The sequence below is a fragment of the Canis aureus genome, chromosome 36, assembly GCF_053574225.1.
Source record: "Canis aureus isolate CA01 chromosome 36, VMU_Caureus_v.1.0, whole genome shotgun sequence".
NCBI classification, from domain to species: domain Eukaryota; kingdom Metazoa; phylum Chordata; class Mammalia; order Carnivora; family Canidae; genus Canis; species Canis aureus.
Genome location: NC_135646.1, coordinates 5,968,768 through 5,989,018, shown reverse-complemented (window position 1 = coordinate 5,989,018; position 20,251 = coordinate 5,968,768). Strand labels below are relative to the sequence as shown.

The 20,251-nt window shown below is 56.5% G+C and overlaps 2 protein-coding genes across 4 annotated transcripts in view; one reads left to right on the top strand and one right to left on the bottom strand.

The window, feature by feature from the left end:
* PNKD (PNKD metallo-beta-lactamase domain containing) overlaps nucleotides 1–20,251 on the top strand; it is a 59,827-nt gene that overhangs the window by 1,199 nt on the left and 38,377 nt on the right. The window contains exon 3 of one of the 3 annotated variants that reach the window (XM_077885250.1): nucleotides 1,075–1,474. The exons of the other annotated variants lie outside the window; for them this stretch is intronic. Coding sequence (XP_077741376.1) covers nucleotides 1,075–1,267 — 193 coding nt within the window. The 3' untranslated portion in view covers nucleotides 1,268–1,474. Of the gene's footprint in view, nucleotides 1–1,074; nucleotides 1,475–20,251 lie in introns of those variants that run through there. 3 annotated transcript variants of the gene reach the window in all.
* On the bottom strand, nucleotides 2,191–18,874 carry TMBIM1 (transmembrane BAX inhibitor motif containing 1). The gene is made up of 12 exons (XM_077885251.1): nucleotides 18,720–18,874; nucleotides 9,937–10,177; nucleotides 8,091–8,191; nucleotides 7,241–7,305; nucleotides 7,051–7,104; nucleotides 6,496–6,546; nucleotides 5,992–6,031; nucleotides 5,747–5,784; nucleotides 5,473–5,560; nucleotides 5,065–5,160; nucleotides 4,039–4,092; nucleotides 2,191–3,613 (listed from the first exon to the last, which is right to left on the bottom strand). The coding sequence occupies exons 2-12, from the start codon at nucleotides 10,136–10,138 to the stop codon at nucleotides 3,467–3,469; spliced, it is 936 nt and encodes a 311-aa protein (XP_077741377.1). The 5' UTR covers nucleotides 10,139–10,177; nucleotides 18,720–18,874; the 3' UTR covers nucleotides 2,191–3,466.

Here is a 20,251-nt window from a genome sequence, read left to right as displayed (position 1 = left end):
AGGGGAGGGCGGGACCCAGAAACTTCTCTAAGTTTCAGGTGGTGAGTTGAATCCGAGGTTGTGGGGATGGAACTGCTTGGAGTGAGGATTGGACTCTTGGAGGAATGAGGCAAAGGGGGTGGGAAGGTATGTGGAATTGGAGACACAGTGAGTTTTCTGTGTAGTGGTAAACTGAGCTAATCTGATTTGAGTTTGGGTCCCTGGCTTTATTCTCTCTTTTGGGAGCTTGGGGTGAAAGGCAATTGAGCTTTCATTGAGGTCACGTGAGAGAGAGTGTATTAGTTGAATAAGGAGCATCTAGAAGGTGTTCAGTGTATCGTTCAGTGTATCTGATTCTGACCTTAATACGTATCGTTGATCAATATTAAAAGGAAAGGAGGGGGAAATTAATGTTTTTTCCCCCACACCTGAGGTGTGCCTGTACTTTACAGTGTAATATGTTTAGTTTTTCTGAGATAAATGTTACATTTCCTAAATCCAAAAGATGAAAACATGTAAGAAAAAAATTACATCTCAATTCATAAAGGAGGGAACTAAGGTTCAGAGGTGGGATCCTCGCCAGGTCTTGTGACTCCATGCCCTCTCCCCCACACCAAAGTGCCTCCCGAGTAGTGGTTACTCAGATGGAGAACAGGGGTCTGGGAAGCGACATGGGGCGGTTAAGGCAGAAGGAACCTTTGCCGACACTTGGAGAGGGAAAGAGGGTGGGCTATCTGGAGAATCTGGCATAGTTGGCACGGCGGGATTGCAGGGGCTCATGTCAAGCAGAGCGTCAAGCTGTTGGGGACAGGAATGGAAAGGTGGGCAGAAAACCAACCACACGGGGCCTTTTGTGCTGTGCCTAGGAGTTTGGATTTGGCCAGGAAGTGACGGAGAGCTGTTACAGAGTTTTAAGCAGTGCAGCAGCAGGACCTGGTTTGCTTGGGGCCTTCCAGCAGCCAGTGCAGAGGCTGCATAGACACAAGAGGTATTGCAGTATTTGTGCGATCGATGAAGCTGGAATGAGATTCCCCCAGCAACTCTGGCTCAGGCTTGGCCCCTCCCCAAACCCCATGCACATCTCCCCACCCCTAGGGCCATCGGCTTCCCCTGTGGTATCCTCCTCTTCATCCTCACCAAGCGGGAAGTGGACAAGGACCGTTTGAAGCAGATGAAGGCTCGGCAGAACATGCGGGCATCCAACACGGGCGAGTATGAGAGCCAGAGATTCAGGGCCTCCTCCCAGCATGCCCCATCTCCTGAAGCTGGGCGGGGAGTGCAGGCCTGAGGAACACTGCAGCCCTCCCCTAGACTGTTGACTGTGGCCTCCAGACTGTGAAGCCCTTTGGGTTTGGCCGGATTCTGGTCCTTGCCTGTGAGGTCCACCAGAGGGCGCATGAAGCCCAGGCCGCTGCCGGCCCCTGCCCTGCCCTGCCCCTTCCCAGAAGCCAGCCAAAGGCAAATAAAGTCATCGAGTGTTTCAAGCAGAAAGGAACCAGGAGTGGGCTTGTGCATCCCTTGGGACGGGAGGGGCAGAGGGAGGGGTTGGTTACTCACGTGTGCTCCCTCTCACAGAAGCCCTCAGTGTTCCTGGCTGGATGGTTGGGGAGACTACAGAGACTTAAGTACAACAGGCCTAGGCTCAGGCCCTGGGGACCAAGCCTTCAGAGCTGCTGGCCAGGAGGGTGGGGTCCCACTGAGCCTCTAACAAAAAATAAAGAGAACCTGAAAAAGGACATTCAGAGTGTGAGGGGGAGAAAGCAGGACTCCTCTTGGTCCGGTCCAAGTGACTTAGCCCCTCGGGGCCTCAGTTTCCTTGGTTGTCACAGGGATTGAACTAGTGATTTCTAAGACATGGGTTCTAAAACTTGAACCTGTGGTCCATCTCCCCCGCCCCCCTACGGGCGAAATTGTGTGTACACATACAGCTCTGTGGGGAGGAGAGTTCATAGCTCTCCTGGGCTTTTGTAAAGGGTCCGTGAGATGCCACTGCTCTGACCAGTCCCTGCCAGACCCAGTTTTGCAAGGTTGAACCTGTACCAGAGTATTGCATGCATTACAGGAAGCACTGGGGCAAAACATATTCGGTTATCTTAGAAAAAGCCGAAGACGCCAAGCCAGAATGCAGAGGTGGGAAGCGGATGCTCTGGGCAGAGCCAGACCAGCACTCCCAAAGCTCACACCTTAAAAGAAACCAGAGCCAAACAGTGCTTTAACTTCTAAACATAAAACTTTATTACACTTCTAGATATGTCCTTTTGTGTGATATATTTAAGACCAAGTAGTTAAGAGAAGTCCTAATTACACCCTCGGGCTGATTTGGTTTCCACCCCCACAACAGTGACTCTTGTTCCCCCTTCCCCGCTTGAGGCACTTGGTGTCACAAAGAAAGAGGCAGGTTTAAGGCTCAAGTCTAAAATCCCCCAGCACAAACTTTGAGGGGAAATCTTTCACTCAAGGTCCTCCCCAGGTTAATGTAAAGAAAGAACATAGAAGTTTCCATGGACATCACAGGAGGCTTTCATTTCCCTCATACCAGGTGAAGAACCCCCAGGGCATTTTCCCTGCCCCCACCCTGGCCTCTCTTTACCCTGGTTACTCCCTGGCCACACTTAGGATCCTACAAACCACCCCACCTCCTGACCTTCGCTCCTCACCTTCTGCTGAGCAACCTGGGCAACAAGAAGCAAGAGGTCTCTGATGAGAGATCTCAGAAGCACCCAGGGAGGCCCCAGGCAGCTTTGGAGAATGGGGACCAAACAGCTGCCAACACGGCCTGTCCTCTCTACCACCAGAAGCCATGAGAAGCCCAGGGTAGATGCTGCTTTTTATTGCCCCCTGTGCTTGACTTTGCTGACTCTCCTCTTCCTCCCCCACTCCAAACAAACAGCACATACATGCCATCAAAAGAAGAGGGATTGAAGCAGGGGAGACCCATGGGCACAGATCTTGTCTATCTTTGTAAGCTGGAAGGCGCCAAGGGTTGTCAAAGGAGTACAGGACAGTGGCCTAGGAGCACAGGAGGCTAGGGACAGAGCTCTCTGGCTTTGTTGGGGGTTGAGGGCAGAAATAGCTCTGGCTATTATGTAGAGCCCAGAAACCTAAGGCAGAGGTGGGAGGGGACACCTCAGCACCTCAAAGTCACTTCTACCTCTCATATTCCTTTTTGGCTATAGAATAGGCTCTCCTTGTCCCTCCCTGCAACCCCAGCTGCTAAGAAGAGTTTGGTGCCAGGTAGCAGGTAGGCAGCCAGCCCATCTTCTGCCTCGTTCTCACTGAGTCTGCTGAAGGCAAGAGTTAGTCCCCAGTTCCTCCAGCCCGCCCAGGACCTGCACATCCGCCGCCAGAGAGGCCACCCATCCCAAGGCAGAAAAGAAACTGGGCATGTTACTGGAGGAGAAGGAAAGGGATCTGGGATCCAGACTCGGGTCACAGGGCCCAGCCCTCTAGGGAAGAGAGCCTGCGGTGGGGCGGAACACGGTGCTCCTTAATTGCGATCCCCAACCAGCTGCAGCACAAAGGTGAAAATGTAGATGATGTCAGTGTAGATCTGCAGAGCGCCAGTGATGTAGTCCTCTGGGCTGATGGTGTGCTTCCGGTTACCCAGGACCAGCTGCGTGTCATAAGCCAGGAACTGTAGGAACAGGGAAGGCACGAGTGAGGACCCAGGGCGGCTCGGTGGCCAGAGCCTCCTTCTGGTTCTCCTTTGCCTGAGCAGATCTGTCCTGGGAGGCTCTGGGCCATGCAGTATGCTTAGAGACACATGAACGAACAGCAGGACACATGGTCTCTACCCTCTAGTGGTTCAGAGTCTAGAAAGGGAGAGAGACACCCTCATCTGTAACACGGCCTGCTGGGTGTGTTCTATAGCTGGCGGGTGAACAAGAGGTAGCAAGAATGCCCAGAAAATCTGTCACCTCTTGACAGTGGGGACGGGGAAGGGTAGCTGTGGCCCCACTCCCTGCCTCCCAAGCAGCCTAAATTTAGGCTTCATCCATCTAGTTGCTCCTCCTCCAGCCCTTCAGCTCCCCTCCCTAGAGCGAACAGGGCCTTACTCACCAACGTGAAGCAGATGGCCCCCAGAGCAGCATACACCATGTGAAGCCAGTAAATCTGGAGAGATGGGACAGGCGTGGGGTTAGAAATCCTAGCAAAGCATGGACCCAGGCAGTCCCTCAGGACCAGCTGCCCCTGGAATTCTGGCGTCTGAGTAGGGAGACCCAGGAGGCTAGCTACACAAAAGGACTACTGCCTCTTAGATCCTGGAAGCAGTTAGGAGTGGTAACACATTTGGGATGCCTGGGGCACAGTTGGTGGAGCATGCGACTCTTGATCTCGGGGTTGAGTTCAAGATCCACATGGGGTATAGAGATTGGTTTTTAAAAAAAAGAATAGCAACAAATCTGGACAGAGGAAACAGAGGCCATCCTCCAGTGGTCATATGAAACCAATCTCCAAAGTCAGGGTATAGAACTGTCCACTGTCCTTCTGGAAAAAAAGCAGGTGGTTGAGTTGTAGCTCTTGCCAGGGACAGAGCCAGGCAGGTACTGGTTAAAGAGCCCTGTCACTCCCCCCGGTCACAGCACTCAGTCATGTTTCCTTCAGCCCAGCCTGGGAAGGAAGCCCCCTAACCACCCTAAGGACTGTCAGAATCATGGAGCCCCCCAGGGCAGCCTGCTCACAGAAGGACAGGGCCAGCCCTGGTCCGGTAGACAGGTGGCCCTCCCAGCACTGTGCTCCCCTCTTCATGGGTCCCCTCCATCCAAGCCCATCTTCTCAGTCCTAGGTGCCTCGCCCAGCTCCCTTCTAGAACCTAACCTCAGCTGTGGGGCAGATCTCATCCACTACTTCGCATGGGAGTTGTGATGCCGAGCAGGGCTTCAGGTTCTACGGCTCTCAAGGCCTTCTGTCTCCAAACAGAGATTACCTGAGCCCCAAGCACGGCGCCCGTGTTGGCACCTTTGCTAGCCAGTTGAGAGCTTCCAGAAGTCCAAGCCTGCCCAGAGGCCAGGGCAGGGCCTCCTATAACACTTTATATGGAAGCCTTTATATATCAGCTGACCCCAGCTCTTCCCAGACACTCACATATTTGAAGGACAGCACAATGGCAGTGACAATCCCTGTCACCATCAGCACAATGCCCAGGACACAGAAGAGGCCTGTGCATGAAGTGAAGTCCACCTGCCAGGAAGGGAGACGAGGCAGCTGTCAGATAAGTGTCGCAACCACTGCCCTGGCTCCCCAACCAGGGAGTCCCAGTGCTGCCTCCTAGCAGGCATGGGACTCACCATGCCACTCCGAGGACAGACACCAGAAAGAGTTTTGTAGGTGCAGACAGGAGGGGGAGGGGACTAGGGTCTCTAAAGGAAATCTCTGGTGTAGAGGGGTCTGGGCCCTCGCAAGCCTGCTGAAGTGCCAAACCTGGAGGGCCAGGTTTATATAAGAAAGGGATATGGTGTGGCCAGGGAAGGCCCCCCCACCCCATACCCTCACCTTGGTCTGGAAGCAGAAGATGGTGACCGAAATGGACACCACAGCAGTGATGATCATGGCGATGATGACGGCTTTGGTTTCATACACACTGAGGGAAAGGGGTCCAGAGAGGCCAGAGACATAAGTCATGTAGGAATGACTTCCAAACAGTTGCTTCTAGAAGGATCCTGCCCAGCATCCCCCACCCCCTGCAGATGACTGCCAGCCCAGGGACACCCCCAGTCCCCCATAATAGACACTTCACAAGAGTGTGGTAGTTTGCCCCTGAACGTACCTGGAAATGGTGCCGGTCATGAAGCCCATGGCAAGAGTCTGAGGGAAAGACAGAGACAAGAGCGGAACACATAAGAAAGGCAGCCTTGGAGGTGTGGCGGTGGGGGACTGCCAGGGCAGTGGCCAGAGGAGCCCCAGGGCTTGGGTGGGTCAGGTTAGGGTGCAGAGGAAGCCACAGGCCACTTCCACAATTGTGACCCCAGCCCTTCCCTGGGGTCAACCCTCCCTCGCCCCTTCTAGACTTACAAAGAGGGTCAGCAGGATGATGTTCCATGGGAATCGGCGTCTGGAGGGAAAGAGACCGTGATTAAGTGACTGGGGCCAGCTTGGTATCAGAGACTCCTTTAGCAGAAGGAAGTTCTTGGCTCAGGCGCTTAGAGAATTAGGCCCTTACTGGGGGAGGGGAGGCTGGCGTGGCCTTTGGTACCTGCTCGGGTGTTCTCTGCAGGCACATCATGGGCCACTGGGACAGACCTGGATCCATCTGCAGCTCTTACGCTGCCTGCCTGAGCCTTGGGTTCTTCCTATTTGCTAAACAGTTAAACTCTTACATACCTTGCAGATGTACCGTAAAAGTAACAGCCACATAGCTGAATAGATCCCACACAGGCAGGAGACCTTGAACACACCTGAATTCCAGCTGTGCCCACCACCATTCAGCTGCTAGAGGGGGACCCCCTTCTTCCCCAGACACTTGGCCCTCCCCCCTCGCCCCCCATCATCCCTTCTCATTTTCTTTCTGGGACTCACCTGGGTCCCTGGCAGCAGGCGAGGGTCAGATAGGTGGCCAGGAATACAGCACTGGGAAGAAATGGATGAGGAAGTAGTCTATGGGCCCAGCACACCCCTTGGCCCCCTCCGGGCCCCATCTGGCAGCACTCACCGGGCCGGCAGGTGGCAGACCCACAGAACCCTCTGGAAGTCTGAGGGGAAGCTACCCAGGACAAAATTACCCAGCCAAGGACACTGAGAACCTCTGAGAGGTTTGGGGTTTGGCCAGGAAGGAGACTAAAGGAGACTATGGAAGACGGACTAAGAGAACCTGGGGACCATTTGGCAGTATGCGTGTTGCCACCCACACCCCACCCCTGCTCTCGGGAGTTCTGTGGTGCTGGTACCCCTCCCCCGGTCACTCCACACACCCATACTTCCCAGCACAGCTTGGTGGGCCCCTCTCAAAAAGTACTTTGATCCCTGCCTGGAGAGAAGCTGGTCAATGGTCCCCCCTCATCTCCTTGTCCCCCTCCCCTAACACACACACACACACACACACACACACACACAGGGACAGGAGCAGAGACTCACTAGGACACATAGTAGACAAACAGGTTTCTCCTCACAAAATCACCGACTGGCTTCCTGTGGAACAGGGGAGGGTAGAAGGGGAGGAGTCACACACCGGCTTGGCCCCCTCCCTGCCCAGTCCATCCAACACAGGACCCACCCCCACCCACACTCCCCACTGGGAAGACTGGGACAGAGTCCTCAGACTCACACGAAGGTGAAGATAGCGATGATGGCCACCGTGATGAGCAGCTGGATGGAGATGATGGAGTAAACCTGGAACGCGAGTTGGGGAGGGGCAGCCCGGTCACCATCACGCCCATCTCCCCAGGAAGAAGGCAGCACCCCCCCACAACTCAGGAGCCCAAAAGACCACCTTTTACTGGTGGGGAGGGGGCTCTCTTCCTTAATTCCGAAGGCTGTACTCTTACTTCATTTCCACCCGAGAGCCCTCCCCTGCTGCAGCCCGTCCCGAAGGTCACCCGCAAGCGAGGAGTCTGGCTCAGACACTGTCCACACCCTCAGGGCTGACCATCCCCCTCCAGCTGCCCCCTGACATTGCCCCTGCTTGTCCCACGTCTCGCCTGGGTTCCCTCCCTACTCCCCCTGCCTCACTGCACTAGCAGCCACAGCCTCCAGCTCGTCCAGCACTTGCGTGGGACATTTGGCGGGTGTCTGCGTACTCAGAGCAGGGCGCTGAGAGACGGGAGATGGCAGGGAGGAAGGCTATACAAAAGCAGGATCGTTCTGCCTTCGGGTTGCTTCAGGTCTCAAAGGAGAAAGAAGTTTGCAGAGGCCAGAACACTTTGGCAGAGCCCATCTAGATTTTCCCAGATTGAATGTGTCCCCTGCCACAAGGTCATGGTGGAGAGGAGTGAGAGGGAACATAGGTCAGAGGAGCTGGGGGCCCCTCTGAGGGCAGGGCAGAGCTGGAGAGAATTCAGAAGGTGGCAACAGATCTCCATAGGAATGAGCACCCCGGGGCTCACGGTGCCTGGCCACCCACCCCATTCCCACAGCCAAGGGGCCTGGTTACGGTGGCCTCCGGGCCCATATCTCACCTTTCGGATGAAGGTGTGCCGGACTTTCCTGTCATCCCATTCTCCAGGCCCGAAGCTTTCACTCACTGCTCTCTCTTCCCCATCATAGCCCTGGCCTGGGCCTGGGGACAAATCACATATGACCAACGGAGGCCTGGGACATGTGGCCTCAATCCCGAAGCCTGCATGACATTATCTCAGAGCCTCCGGTATCTCCAGCCAAAAGACAGGTGCCATAACTCAGGACCTGCTCATCCAGCCAGATCCTCTAGATGCCCTCTGAGTGACCCAGTGCTGGCCTGGGCACCATATGGGGCCATGTGTCCCTGTCACGAAGGGGCTTAGGTGTGCACCAGTCCATCAGTGCGCATCCACTGAGAGCTCCTTGGGTGAGGGTGTCTAGCCCACACCTGGATGCTCTGGGGCGTGAACACACATGGTCCCTGCCAGCTAGGAGTCACGACCTAGTGAGGAAGCCAGGCAGGGGCATGGCTTGGAGTAGCAGCCAGAGGAGCTGGCAGGGTCAGGACAGGGACATGATGGATGGAAGGAAGAAAAGGAAGGTAGAAACACAGTGCTTATGTGTGGAGGGTGGAGAACAGATTGAGGGCCGTGATCTCCATCCAGCAAACACGAGTGCTCAGGGATGGCAGGGCTCTGCGTGACTGTGAACGTGACTGACGTGCCAACATTCCCACCGGAACACGTATGAACACGTATGGGCAGCTAAAAACCAGCCACGCTCCAGCATTTCAGAGGCTGCAGGGCTCAGAACATTCCATCAGTGCCTCCTTGGGAACTGCTTTCAGAATCCACACATGAGCCATTCAAGAAAAGTCCCTGCCTCTAACCTGGAATTTCTGACCGACAGAGCATTTACCTGCCATGACTTTTATCAAACATCCAAATGACTTCCGGATGTTTGCAAACCTCAGCCATTACCTTAACAAAGGAGGGCCTGTCAGCACTGAGAATATTTATTTTTATTTATTTATTTTTAAGATTTTTGTTTTATTTATTCATGAGAGACACACAGAGAGAGAGAGAGAGAGAGAGAGGCAGAGACACAGGCAGAGGGAGAAGCAGGCTCCATGCAGGGAGCCCGATGTGGGACTCGATCCTGGGTCTCCAGGATCAGGCCCTGGACTGAAGGCGGCACTAAATCGCTGAGCCACCAGGGCTGTCCAGCACTGAGAATATTAAAAAAAAAAAAAAAAAAATAGGCTTCAGGTTCCAAAGGCAGTTCCAAAGAGAGGAGTCTGGGAACAGAGGTGGCAACTGTCTAGTTAGGACATGGAAGTGGCCTCCTAAGGTAGTGTCTCTCAAGTAACTGGTCACTTCACCCTGCCACTTTGCCATGAACTGTGTTAAGTTCTGGTGTGTAATATGGACTCAGTCTCCTTCCTGAATAAGGAGGCTAGCAGGCAGCCTGGGAGGAGGGGCTAGGTGCTGAGGAGGCAGGTGGGGAGGTAGCAGGTGGCCCAATGGGGGGGCAGGTGGGGAGGTAGCAGGTGGCCCAGTGGGGGGGGTCCTAGGTGCTGAGGGGGTAGGTGGGGAGGTAGTAGGTGGCCCAGTGGGAGGTGCTAGGTTCTGAGGGGCAGGTGGGGAGGTAGCAGGTGGCCCAGTGGGGGGATCCTAGGTGCTGAGGAGGGCAGGTAAGGAGGTAGCGGTCAGGAGTCCTAGGTGCAGAGAAGGCAGGTGGGGAGGTAACAAAGACAGGGAAACAGAAGGAGAGCTCTAAAGGAGGTGAAAAAAAGGGATGAAACAGGAAGCTGAGATGGAAGGAAAAGAAGTGGCTCATGTGGTACAAGTGCCACCATGTCCCCCTCCCCCGCCCCCCCGCCACTGACACCCTTCAGGGACTCACCATAGTGCATGGGCATCGGGTGGATGGGGGGCACAGGCTGTGGGTAGCCAGCAGGGTGGCCGTAGCCAGGCTGTGGGTAGGCAGGGTAGGCAGGGTAGCCACCGGGCAGGACGGAGGGCTGCCCGTAGCCCCCCTGGGGCGGAGAGCCAGGGTACAGGGGATTGCGGTCCTCATATGGAGGGGGCGCGCTGGGGTGGGACATGGCTGCTCAAGGCCTGAGGGGAGACCCCGCTGCTGGCACCTGAAACGGAGAGAAGAGTAATCAGGGGTGCCCAGACTTGGCTCAGCAGGCCCCGTCCACGCTGCTCCGTGGAGAGGGGACCCTCGTATCTCCTCCCTTCATCATGAGGCCAGCATGTCATCCCGTGCCCACAGGCCCTCCCCATCCCCACAGTGCTGCCTGCCCCACCAGCTCAGCCCCTGCCCCCCTTCCCGTGCAGCTTCGCGCCCGGGGAAAGCAGAAGGCCGGGGTTGTGTGGGAGCCCAGAGCCATCACTGGGCACAGGGGAATGGGGGTGAGAGATGGGGGACGGGGCCTGGGAACCCCCCCGGGCCCATTTAAGAAAAGCTTCCAGTGACCCAGGAAGAAGCCGGGTGGCCCCAGCCAAGCCGTGGGGTGAGTCACAAGGCCAGCTGGGACCCATGGAAGGGGTCACCCAGCCCCCAGGGCAGCTGGCAGGAGCCGCAGGCCTGAAAGGCAGAGCTGGGGAGGAGCCAAGGCTCAGCGTGGAGTGGGAGGGGGTGGAGGACAACAAGCTAGCCCCAGGCCGAGTGGCAGCGGGGCCCCTGGCCAGCAGCTGAGTCAGGGGACGCCTGAGAGGCCTGGGCCAGGAGGTGCCCTCGGCTGGCCACCCGGGGCTGGGAAGCTGTACAAAAGGGCAGGCCAGGGACAGGACTTTCTGGTTCCTTCGAATAATAACTAAGGCGCATCCGATGGGTGTGGAGCAGCCTCGCTGGGGAGTGGATGGTGTGTGCAGGGCCCTGAAGCTCTTTTGAAGGGACAGACACATGTTTGACCCCTGGGGCCTCTGGTATCCCCATGTTCCCCAGCAGGGGCCATGGCTCGTGGGGAGGAGAGAGCGCCAAGGAGTCATGCCACCAGGTCCAGCCTGTACCTTCTGTGTATCAGGAAGGGGAGGGCTGAGGAACGAGGAGGAGGAAACCCCAAAAACAGCTCAAAGGGACCCTCAGGTGGTGTGGCTCCAAATGCTCCATTCAGATAAGGGAATTGAGGCACAGAACAGTGCAGTGCCTCATGACCCCCCAAGGTTACAGAACTAGCAGGTGAAAGCACAACCAGAATTGAGGCCTTTAGGGTCCTAGGTACACTGTGTGTTATGTTGTGCTCTTTAATTTTTATTTTTATTTTGTTTTACTTAATTGACAGAGAGAGCGAGCCAGGGAGCACAGCAGGGAGCCTGATGCAGGGCTGGATCCCAGGACCCTGGGACCATGGCCCGAGCCAAAGGCAGACACTTAACCCACTGAGCCACCCAGGCACCCCTATACTGTGTTCTTGATGCCTCTCAGGCCCCACAACTGTCCTCCAGGCCTGGTGTTCCCCTGAGGCGGCAAAGATGGGGGCTTGGAAAAGCTAAGGAGGCCCCAGAAAGGCCTATGTCCTTGGTAAAGAGGGGCCTTGACAGGGCCATGACCTCGTCCTGTAGCATCTCCCAAGGGGCAGACCTTCGGGCCCCAAAGGGAGGAAGCACCCCCAGATCCAGGCAGCCAGACACCCTCCGAACATCTGCCCGAAGGGAGAACCAGCTTCTCTTTTTAGGGTACCCCACGGAGTCTAGGGAGCAGACAGGGGGCTATCTTATCTCTTCTCTCTTAAGAGAAGTGGGGGAGTTCCGAGAGGAAGGTGGGAGGGAGCGGCAGCGGGGAGGCATGGAGTACCAGGCTAGGCCTCTAACTGGGTTACTTTGAGGAAAGTAGACAGACCAGCACGGCAAGGATGTGTCAGGTTAGAAATAAGAAAGACCTTTCTAGCAGTGAAGGTGGGACACAGCGACCCGAGGCGCCCACAGCAGGCTTGCGGTGTGGCCTGCACGGTGGAGCAGAGCCCGCCGAGGGGCTGAGGACCAAAAGAGAGCAGGCGAAGACCAAACACTGAGTGTTGGGAGTTTCAGAAACAGATATACTAACTGCTCTAGGAATGTTCTGGTCTCACGTAAGGGTAGAGAAATAAGCATAAATAGTTGTAATATGGAAATTTCTGTAGATGTTTGAAAAGGAAGAAATGCAAGCTGGCTCTCCTCCCCTGAGGCAATTGGCTCCTTCTCCCTCCACCCTATCTCCCGCCCCTCTCCAGGAGCACCCCCGCCTCCCCCCACACACACCGGGTCTAACTCCACCAAGAGAATGAATGACCTCCTGTTTGTTGGAAGAGGTACAAACAGGTCACTTAGGGAACAAGGCTGCCAGTCATTTTATGGCCATCTCAGCCCGGGGCCCTGTGATACTCACCCACCTGGCTGGTGGCACACAGGTGAACTGGCTACACATGACCCAGGAGACGGGCAGGGAAGGCCCTGTGGTTGGAAGCCCCAGCTGGGCCACCACACGGTGATGTCACCAGGCCCTGGCCCTGTCTCCTGCTCAGGGTGTACCTCTGTAAAATGAGGTGTTATGGGCCAAATGATCTGTGAGCTCATTTCTAGCTCGAGCAGACTGAATTATCTGAGCCACCCAGCTACGTGGGGCTTGCCCTTTGCCCAGCCAGCAGCTGGCTCTCCCTCCTTCCTCTAAGCCAAGCCAGGCAAACAGGTCCCTTCCCAGACCACAAGGGCTGGGGCCCCAGTGGTGAATCACTGAGAGGAGGGTCAGCCTTGGATGGGCCACCAGGACTCCAGGGGCCCCCTCCAGCTCAGAAGGCTGTTGACTCACAAGGACTCCCTCTGACTATTCTGGTTTCAGAGGAATTCACCAGTAAACCTGCTTGCTGAGGACACAGCAGGTCACAGTCCAGTTCTCCAAGGGCTTAGCCACCAGCCCTCACTCCCCAGAGACTGGCACTGGACCACTTCACCTCGCACTGCCTCCATTTCTCCACCTGGAAAATGGGTTTAACACTATAATAGTACCCTCCAGAGAACTGTAAAAATATGCACGAGGCCCTTAGAAGGGTACCTGACCCCCGATAAAAACCGTAAACGGTGGCTATTTTTAGTGATTATTTTTATTAATCCTTACAGTATCCTTACAGTAGTCCAACACAGTGGGTAAGTGTTATCCCTATTTACAAACGAAGAAAAGAAAAGCCACTGTCCCAAGGTTACTTAGCTAGGGTGTGATGAAGTCAACCCCCGAGCTCCAAGACTCCAGAGCCCATGCTCTCATCCCACATTTGGCCCCCGTCCGTCTATCTAAGCCTCTCGCCACTTGTCACGGCTACCCATCTAAGACTCTAACAACAGAAGGCTTACATAGCAAGTGGACACTGGGCCATTCAGCGCCCTCTCTGTCCCTCCCGACCCAACCCCATTTCCAGACAACTGGCAACAGGTGAAAAGGGTCGTCAGAGATAGAGATTCTTAACTGCCAGAGCCGAAAGCAAACCCACTCATCGAAGGTGAGCCAACCCCTTCACTTTACCAACCAGACAGGGAAGTACACTGACCTATCTGCGGTCGTGGAGCTGGGCCTAGGGCTCTCTGAGGTAGAGTAATAGGAAAAGGAGAGATAGTGTTCAGGTGAGTCGGGGGAGTAGCTAAGTTCAGCCACAAGCCCCTCTGAGCAGGGCCCGGCGGGGCAGGAGCCTCGTGGGGCAGGAGCCTCCAGCCCAGGGCTGCCAGCGCCAGGCCTGCCCCCTGCCTGCTGCCCAACCTATACGAGGGCCCCGGCCACCTCCATGCCATCAAGGCCTCAGCTAAGGATGAAGGGCTGGCCTCTGCCTACATAGTAGGGAAAGGGGGAAGTGGTCAATATTTACTTTCATAGCTATGACTAAGGGTAGGAGCTGGAGAACGGGAAGTCCAAAGGGAAGGAGGGGAAAGAGGAGAGAGACAATCCAGAGGGGGGTGGGGGGGATGACTGGTGCCCAAAGCCTAGAAACCAGGAATCAGGTCGTCTGGGTTCTGCTAGGAGCTGGTGGAGGAGCTCAGTCTCCAGGGACTAAAAGGAACCAGAATCTTCCTAAAACACAGTAGGCCTTCACTTTCTCCTAAACGCACTCTACAACAGGAAGCAAGGCTGTTCCACTTGTGAGCAGCCTGCCTGAATCATTAGAACATTCCTCCTCACCACGCCTGTCATCAAGACATCCTAACTCTCCCTCCTCCTTGCCATGTTACAGATCTAAGTTTGCGCCGCCCCCATCCTCATGACCCCAATCCTCCCCATCAGGAGGGTGCCAGAAGCTCTCCTTTCTCCTCCAGACCCAGCATTCGGGCAGCAGAGTGGGTGGGCTCAGACGCAGGTTTTCAGATTCAGCCCTGGGGAAGCGTCTCCCTCCGCTGGAGCCATCTCAGTGCGGCCACCATACCCCTGCCAGCTGAGGTCACGCTCCCCTGGGGGCACCTGAAGGGTTAAGGCTCTGGAATCCACAGAGAAGGGTAGTGCAGCAAGAGGGTGAGGGTGTGTGTGTGTGTGTGTGTGTGTGTGTGTGTGTCTGTTGGAGGGAGGGGCGGAAAGGAACAGCTGACTGGTCCAGGCAGCCTGCCCTCCTCTCTGCCAGGAACGGATGCCCAGAGCCAGAATGGAAAGAATAGCTCAGAGCATGCATCTCAGGAAACCCCACCCAGCAGGCCCAGGAGCACAGCCCCTGGGCTCTCAGGACAGTCTCCTTCCCTCCCTTTTCCTTTACCTACCCCCCTACTCCCCTAGCTCTCCCCCACCCCCAAGAACTCCCCTCCCGTCCCCACCCCAGCTCTGAGCCACCAGGGCAGAGGAGTAAAAAGATACACCCAGGAGTGTCTGGGCAAGTCACCAGGCCTGCTGCACACGGGCACACGGACGAAGAGGCCCAGAATCAACTTATCCTTCTGTCTGCCGGGCTTCTGGGAATAACAGGATGACTTGGAGGGGATCTAAATCTAAAACCTGAAATGTAAGAGCTGGCGTGGCCTTTAGGAATCATCTGGTTGTCTGACAGACAAGAAACCCCAACGCCAGTAAAGTTCCCGCCCAGCCCATGAAAGGCCCTCTCAGTCATGGGGTTTAGAACTTCCATTCCCAGCCCTGCCCAATGTCCGAGAACCCAGTAACGGACGCAAGCACACGCACAGCTGAGGCGGAGCCAGGATAGGTCACACTGCCCCCCCCCCACCCCCCACACCCGTCCTCTGTGCCCTCCTGCTCAGAAATAGATAAGAAGACTGCCAACCCACGACTTCCCTCCTGGCCTCCGGTCTCAAGCCAGGGTGGCCTCTCTCCCATCCGAGGTGGAGAAGGGTTGGGGAGACACCCTGGAGAGCAGGGGAGGACCCAGGCCCCACAGCTCCATCACCCTTCAGTGGGAGGGAATGGAGTGTGTCACCAGTGCAGGCAAGCTCAGTGACCCCAGCCATGTTGCTGGTCCCAATGGCCTGGACATGCAGATAAGGAAGGAGGCTTCAGAAACACAGTCCCTAGCCCCCCTCCTCCTCTGCCTTTCATCTCCAGCATTTCCATCAGACTTCCAGGTCAGGAGGGAGGAGAGGCAGACGTAATGAGCCACCCACAGTGGAGAAGGGAGACTGACCTTTCCCTGCGGTGGGCAGGACGGGCAGGGAAGGGAGAGAACCTTCAGCAGTGAGTACTGGGTACCTGTTACTGGCTACTAAGGCAGGTCTGAGCCTGACAGCAGCCCTCTGATGAGGTGCGTATCCTTCTCCCCACTCTCCAGAGGAGAAAACTGAAATTCAGAGAAAAACAGATCTAAGGACCCACAGCGGGCAAACAGCAGAGATGTGTTTGAACCCAGATTTGATGTCTGATTTTCAAGTTCATGCCCCGTCCTTTTACACCTGCTGAGTGTAAGCCCCTGAGGCACCCCCACCAGCCCCCCTGCATGAACAGGCCAGCACCTGGGGTGGGCTGAGGCCATAAAGACCATCTCCTTGTAAACAGTCAGTCCATGCCAGAGCCCTGGGCTAGAAGGTAGGGAGTGGGGTTCTTGTCCTGGTCCGTTCTTGTCCCGGTCCTAACTCCACCGAGAGTCAGGGTGGGCCACTCCACATCCCCGGACTCACTTTTCTCCTCCATAACACAGGTACACTGAACCAAAAGGTCAAGTTCATTCCAACTCCAACAGCCTCTGATTCTGAAGGAGCAACCTAACAGAGCACAGCAGGTTTCAGGGCAAAACGACCTGCTTCCTAAAGGATCTACACTTGGGGTCACTACCAATGTAGAACATCTACGGAGGCAGAGGCACGTGGCATGTTCAGGGGATGGGAGTGACCCTCACACCCTCTCCTCCCAAACTGCCCTCATACTGCCCTCTGGAACCTACGGCCAAGCTTACCCCAGAGCCTGCAGAGAAACAATGGAACACTGTAGACAATAAAGAGGACCAGGGAGGAGGGAGGTCAAGAGACATGGGCTCCAGGTGGGCTCCAGTTCTAACCCTGCCAACCAGGCAAATGACCTCCCTTGGCCAAGTTTTCCCCCACCTCAGCCCCCATGGAGAAGAGAGGGAGGGACCCACTACCCAGAACCATGGAGCCAAGAGCTAAAATGACCCAGCCAGGCATTTCTGGGACTGCTCTAAAGAACACACCCCCAGGAGATGTTAATGGATGAGCTCTGAAACAGATAAGTCTGAAAAACAATCCATACCCCTTTTGGAAATTCCCAGGGCAAGAAGGCATACTCCGCCTCTGAGCCGTCCTGCAGTGAGCACAACTGTTCAACTCTGCTGTAACCCACTTTCCCTCCAAACTTCCTTACGCCTGAAACATTTTTATCAGGGCACATCTAATTACTATCCTGTGGGATCCTGACCAGTCCACCTTTGTTTTACAGATCAGATCCAGCCCTGAGAATGATTCACGTCCTAACTCTTAAAGTCCCTGTGCTTAGAGCCAGCCCTCAGAGCAGTCACATGAAGGACGGGCAGGCCCCCTCACTCTGAGTCAGCTCAGTGCCACGGTCCCGCGAGGGCCCTTCCTGTCCTCTCCATCCACTGCCCACGCCCCCGCCCCCACCCCCAAGACAGCCGCTATTATAATCTCCACGATGGGATTTACTGCCAAGCGCTGGGGCACATCTTCATAGCACAACTAGGAGACTGGCATCCCCGAACCTCACCTTTATGTAATGAGAAAAAATAGAGATCATTAAATACAAGGACTCATTTTTATCTTCCTCCCTGACCAGTGCACTGAGTACTCTCAGTACCTGGCGCTGTGGCCTGTGGAGTTCTGAACGGCTTCTTCAAAACAAGACCCAGGTTTTAGTCTAGAATCCCCGACCCTTAGGGTTGGAGGATTCCGGGTCAAGGCCATCCCCTCCACGGCATTCCCAACAGAATACTCAAGAAAGCCCACATCAGCGGTAACGGGATTGTTAGCAGAGGCCTTCTTCCCAGAGAGCTGTCTGCGCCTTCACTCTCCGGCCCTCCCCCGTCGGCCCTCCGAAGGCAGGAGTGTGTGTTCCTTCTCTGGGGCTTCTGCTCTTTCCGAAGGAGCCAGGGTGAGAAGTTCGAGGGGTGGAAGTGCTCTGAGGGAGACAGCTTCCAGCTGAGGCCCCGTTCCCATGGAAGGAGGCCGAGCTGAGGTGGCTATTACCCCAACTCGTGATATGAAGCGCTCCCCACACTTACGGTGTAACCCATCATTACGTCTCTGACAGGCCCATTTTTACAAGTGAGGCCCTGAGGTCATAGCACCAGAAGACAGAGGAAGTCAGGGCCCTCGACACTGTGTGGTCCCATCACTTGCTCCTACGTTACAAACCAGGTCGCTGGTTAGGTCCCAAGCCTAGAGAGACAGGGACAGCAGGCAGGTGAAGAGGAAGTATGGCTCTGCCCCAGCCAAAGCAGCCCCCAGGCAGCACCTGGCTCCCCCTGCCACCACTGGCCAGGCCAAAGGCGCCAGCTTTGAAACCAAAGCTCTCACCAGTGAGATGAATATTTCAGAGCCCCAAGGAACTGGACACCCAGGGGACCTGCCATGACATCTGGCTCTGACCCTTTAGTTCCCAGGCCTACCTCCATTTATCCCACGTCCTAAGTGCCTCAGGTAGGAGGCCACCCCCTGGATACCACCCCGAGGCGCAGTGGGGCGAGGGGACGCACACCCCCAGAGGACAAGAGCTGATGCAGGGCCCAGGGATCAGCCTCGAGCCTCCCAGCAGCCCTGCCCTCCACTGGCTCCTGGCTCCGTCCCGCTCCACTTGTTTTCCCTTTCCCGAGTTCCTGTTGGGTTTTCATGATGACCCGGAGGCTGCGGTACTTCCTTGTCGCCTCTCTGGCCGGCGGGGGGCGGCGGCTGGAAGCAGGTGGGCTGAAGCGAAGTGCGGCGACGGGGTGACCATTCCCCATGCCCAGCGCGGTGGGTGGCCGTCCCTTCCACCCCGTGCCCTTCCACCTGTCCCCAGCCCCCCAGGCGCCGCGCCCCTCCCCTCCCCCCGCCGGCCCAGGCCCCGCGGCCCTCGCCCCGCGCCAGGAGGGGGTGCGCCGCCCCCAGACCCTGCGCGCGCGGGGCCCGGGCGCCACCGGACAAGGAAAACTTCCCGGGCGAGGGCCGCGGCGTCTCCTGCGGCGCCGCCTGCCGGGCCCCGGGCCGAGCCCTCCGCGAAAGTTCGGGGCGCCGCCCCAGCCCGAGGTCCGTCCCCGCCGGCCCCGCACCCCGGCTTGCCTGGCCGCTCCGACCGTGCGCTCCCTCCCGGCGCGGCTCGCGGCTCGCGGCTCCCGGCTCCCGGCTCCCGGCCTGGCCCCGGCGCAGCGAGTCCCGCACGGAGCGCGCGGCCGGGCCTGGGCTGCGCTGGGCTGCGCTGGGCTGACCCGGGCCCGCGCCCCGCCCCCCACCCCCGCCCCGCCGCGCCGGCCCTCGTGGGGCGGGGCCTCGGGGCGCCGCCAGGGGGCGCTGGCGGGGGAGGGGGTCCCGCCCGGGGTCCCGGCTCCGCGCCCCCCGCGCCGCGCGCCTCCGGAGGCCGCGACCCCCGTCCCGTGCCCTCTGGTTTAAAAGCGACACGTGATGGTTGATGCAAACTTGGGAGACACAAAAACGCGGGAGGGGAGCCTCCCCCCCACGCCTCCCGACGCCTGCGGCCGGGCTTGCGCCGCGCCCTGCCTCGCCTGCCCGCGCCGGGCCTCGCCCCTGGAGCCCGGCCTCGCCCCTGGAGCCCGGCGCGCTGCGCGCTTGCTCGCGTTCCACCCAGCGCTGCACCACCAGCGTTTTTCTTGCCACTCGATCGTTCTTCAAAAGCGTAGTTTTAATGCCGCAGAGCGTTCTATCACGTTAGCCATGCTGATTTATTAAATCAATTTCCTACTGGAAGACATTTAAACGGTCTCCCATTTCTCATTATCGGCCATAAATCCGTGGTGAACATCCGTGACAATTCTCTTCTTTGAAACCCAACGCACTTTCACGCGCTGAAGATGGGGCTTAGAATCCCTCTGTCTCTGGGAATTAAGACATTTCCTGCTTGAAGTTACTTCATCCCCGACTTGGGATGTCGGTTACTAGCATTCATGGGCCTGTCATCGCAGCCCCCCCACGCCACTCCCACCCCGCCACCTAATGCAAGGATTTCCTCCTAGTGACATTTTACAGACCAGGAAATGGGTTATGCGAATTTTTGAAACATTGCCTGAGTTGGTGTAATTGCAAAAGTCCATGTTTTTTTCCATTACGCCAAAGCTGCCAGTCGATATCAGGTGCTTATCTAGTGCTAATAGCTACAAATCAACACCACCACTGGATGTCTTTCCCAGCCGTAGGGTGCAAACCTCTTGAATGGCAGAGATGGGGCCGGGACACTTGAGGAAGCACAGCTAGCAATGAGTGCCGGTAGACCACCAAGACAAGCAGAACCCCTCCGGATTCCAGACCCATCACTAAGCCCTTCTCTTGACGTGATTCCCTCTGGTGGCCCGCCAGGCATTGTCATAGAGCAACACTTAGGAAGGAAGGGCCCATGGACTTACCTGGAAGCTCGTAAGTGAAAGCCGTGTGCCTACTAGCAAGCTCAGTAAGCAAAATTACCTCTTAGATTGTATATTTCAAACCAATTAAAATACAGATGTTTTTAAAATTGCATCCCCCCCACACACACACAGTTTGTATGTTTATTTGTACAGATATAATTTAAGTAGGAGTTACTTAGGGGGACTGGTGGACATTTTGGCAGTCTAACCACCCCCCAGCCACCCCAACTCTCAATA

Bases quoted from the DNA above. Each gene is read 5' to 3' on its own strand.
- TMBIM1 (XM_077885251.1), bottom strand. From the start codon at position 10,138: ATGTCCCACCCCAGCGCGCCCCCTCCATATGAGGACCGCAATCCCCTG. The intron at 7,105-7,240 runs GTGAGTCTGAGG...CCTGTTCCACAG, and splicing joins ATCGCTATCTTCACCTTCGT to GAAGCCAGTCGGTGATTTTG. The intron at 6,547-7,050 runs GTGAGTCTCTGC...ATTTCTTCCCAG, and splicing joins TTTGTCTACTATGTGTCCTA to TGCTGTATTCCTGGCCACCT.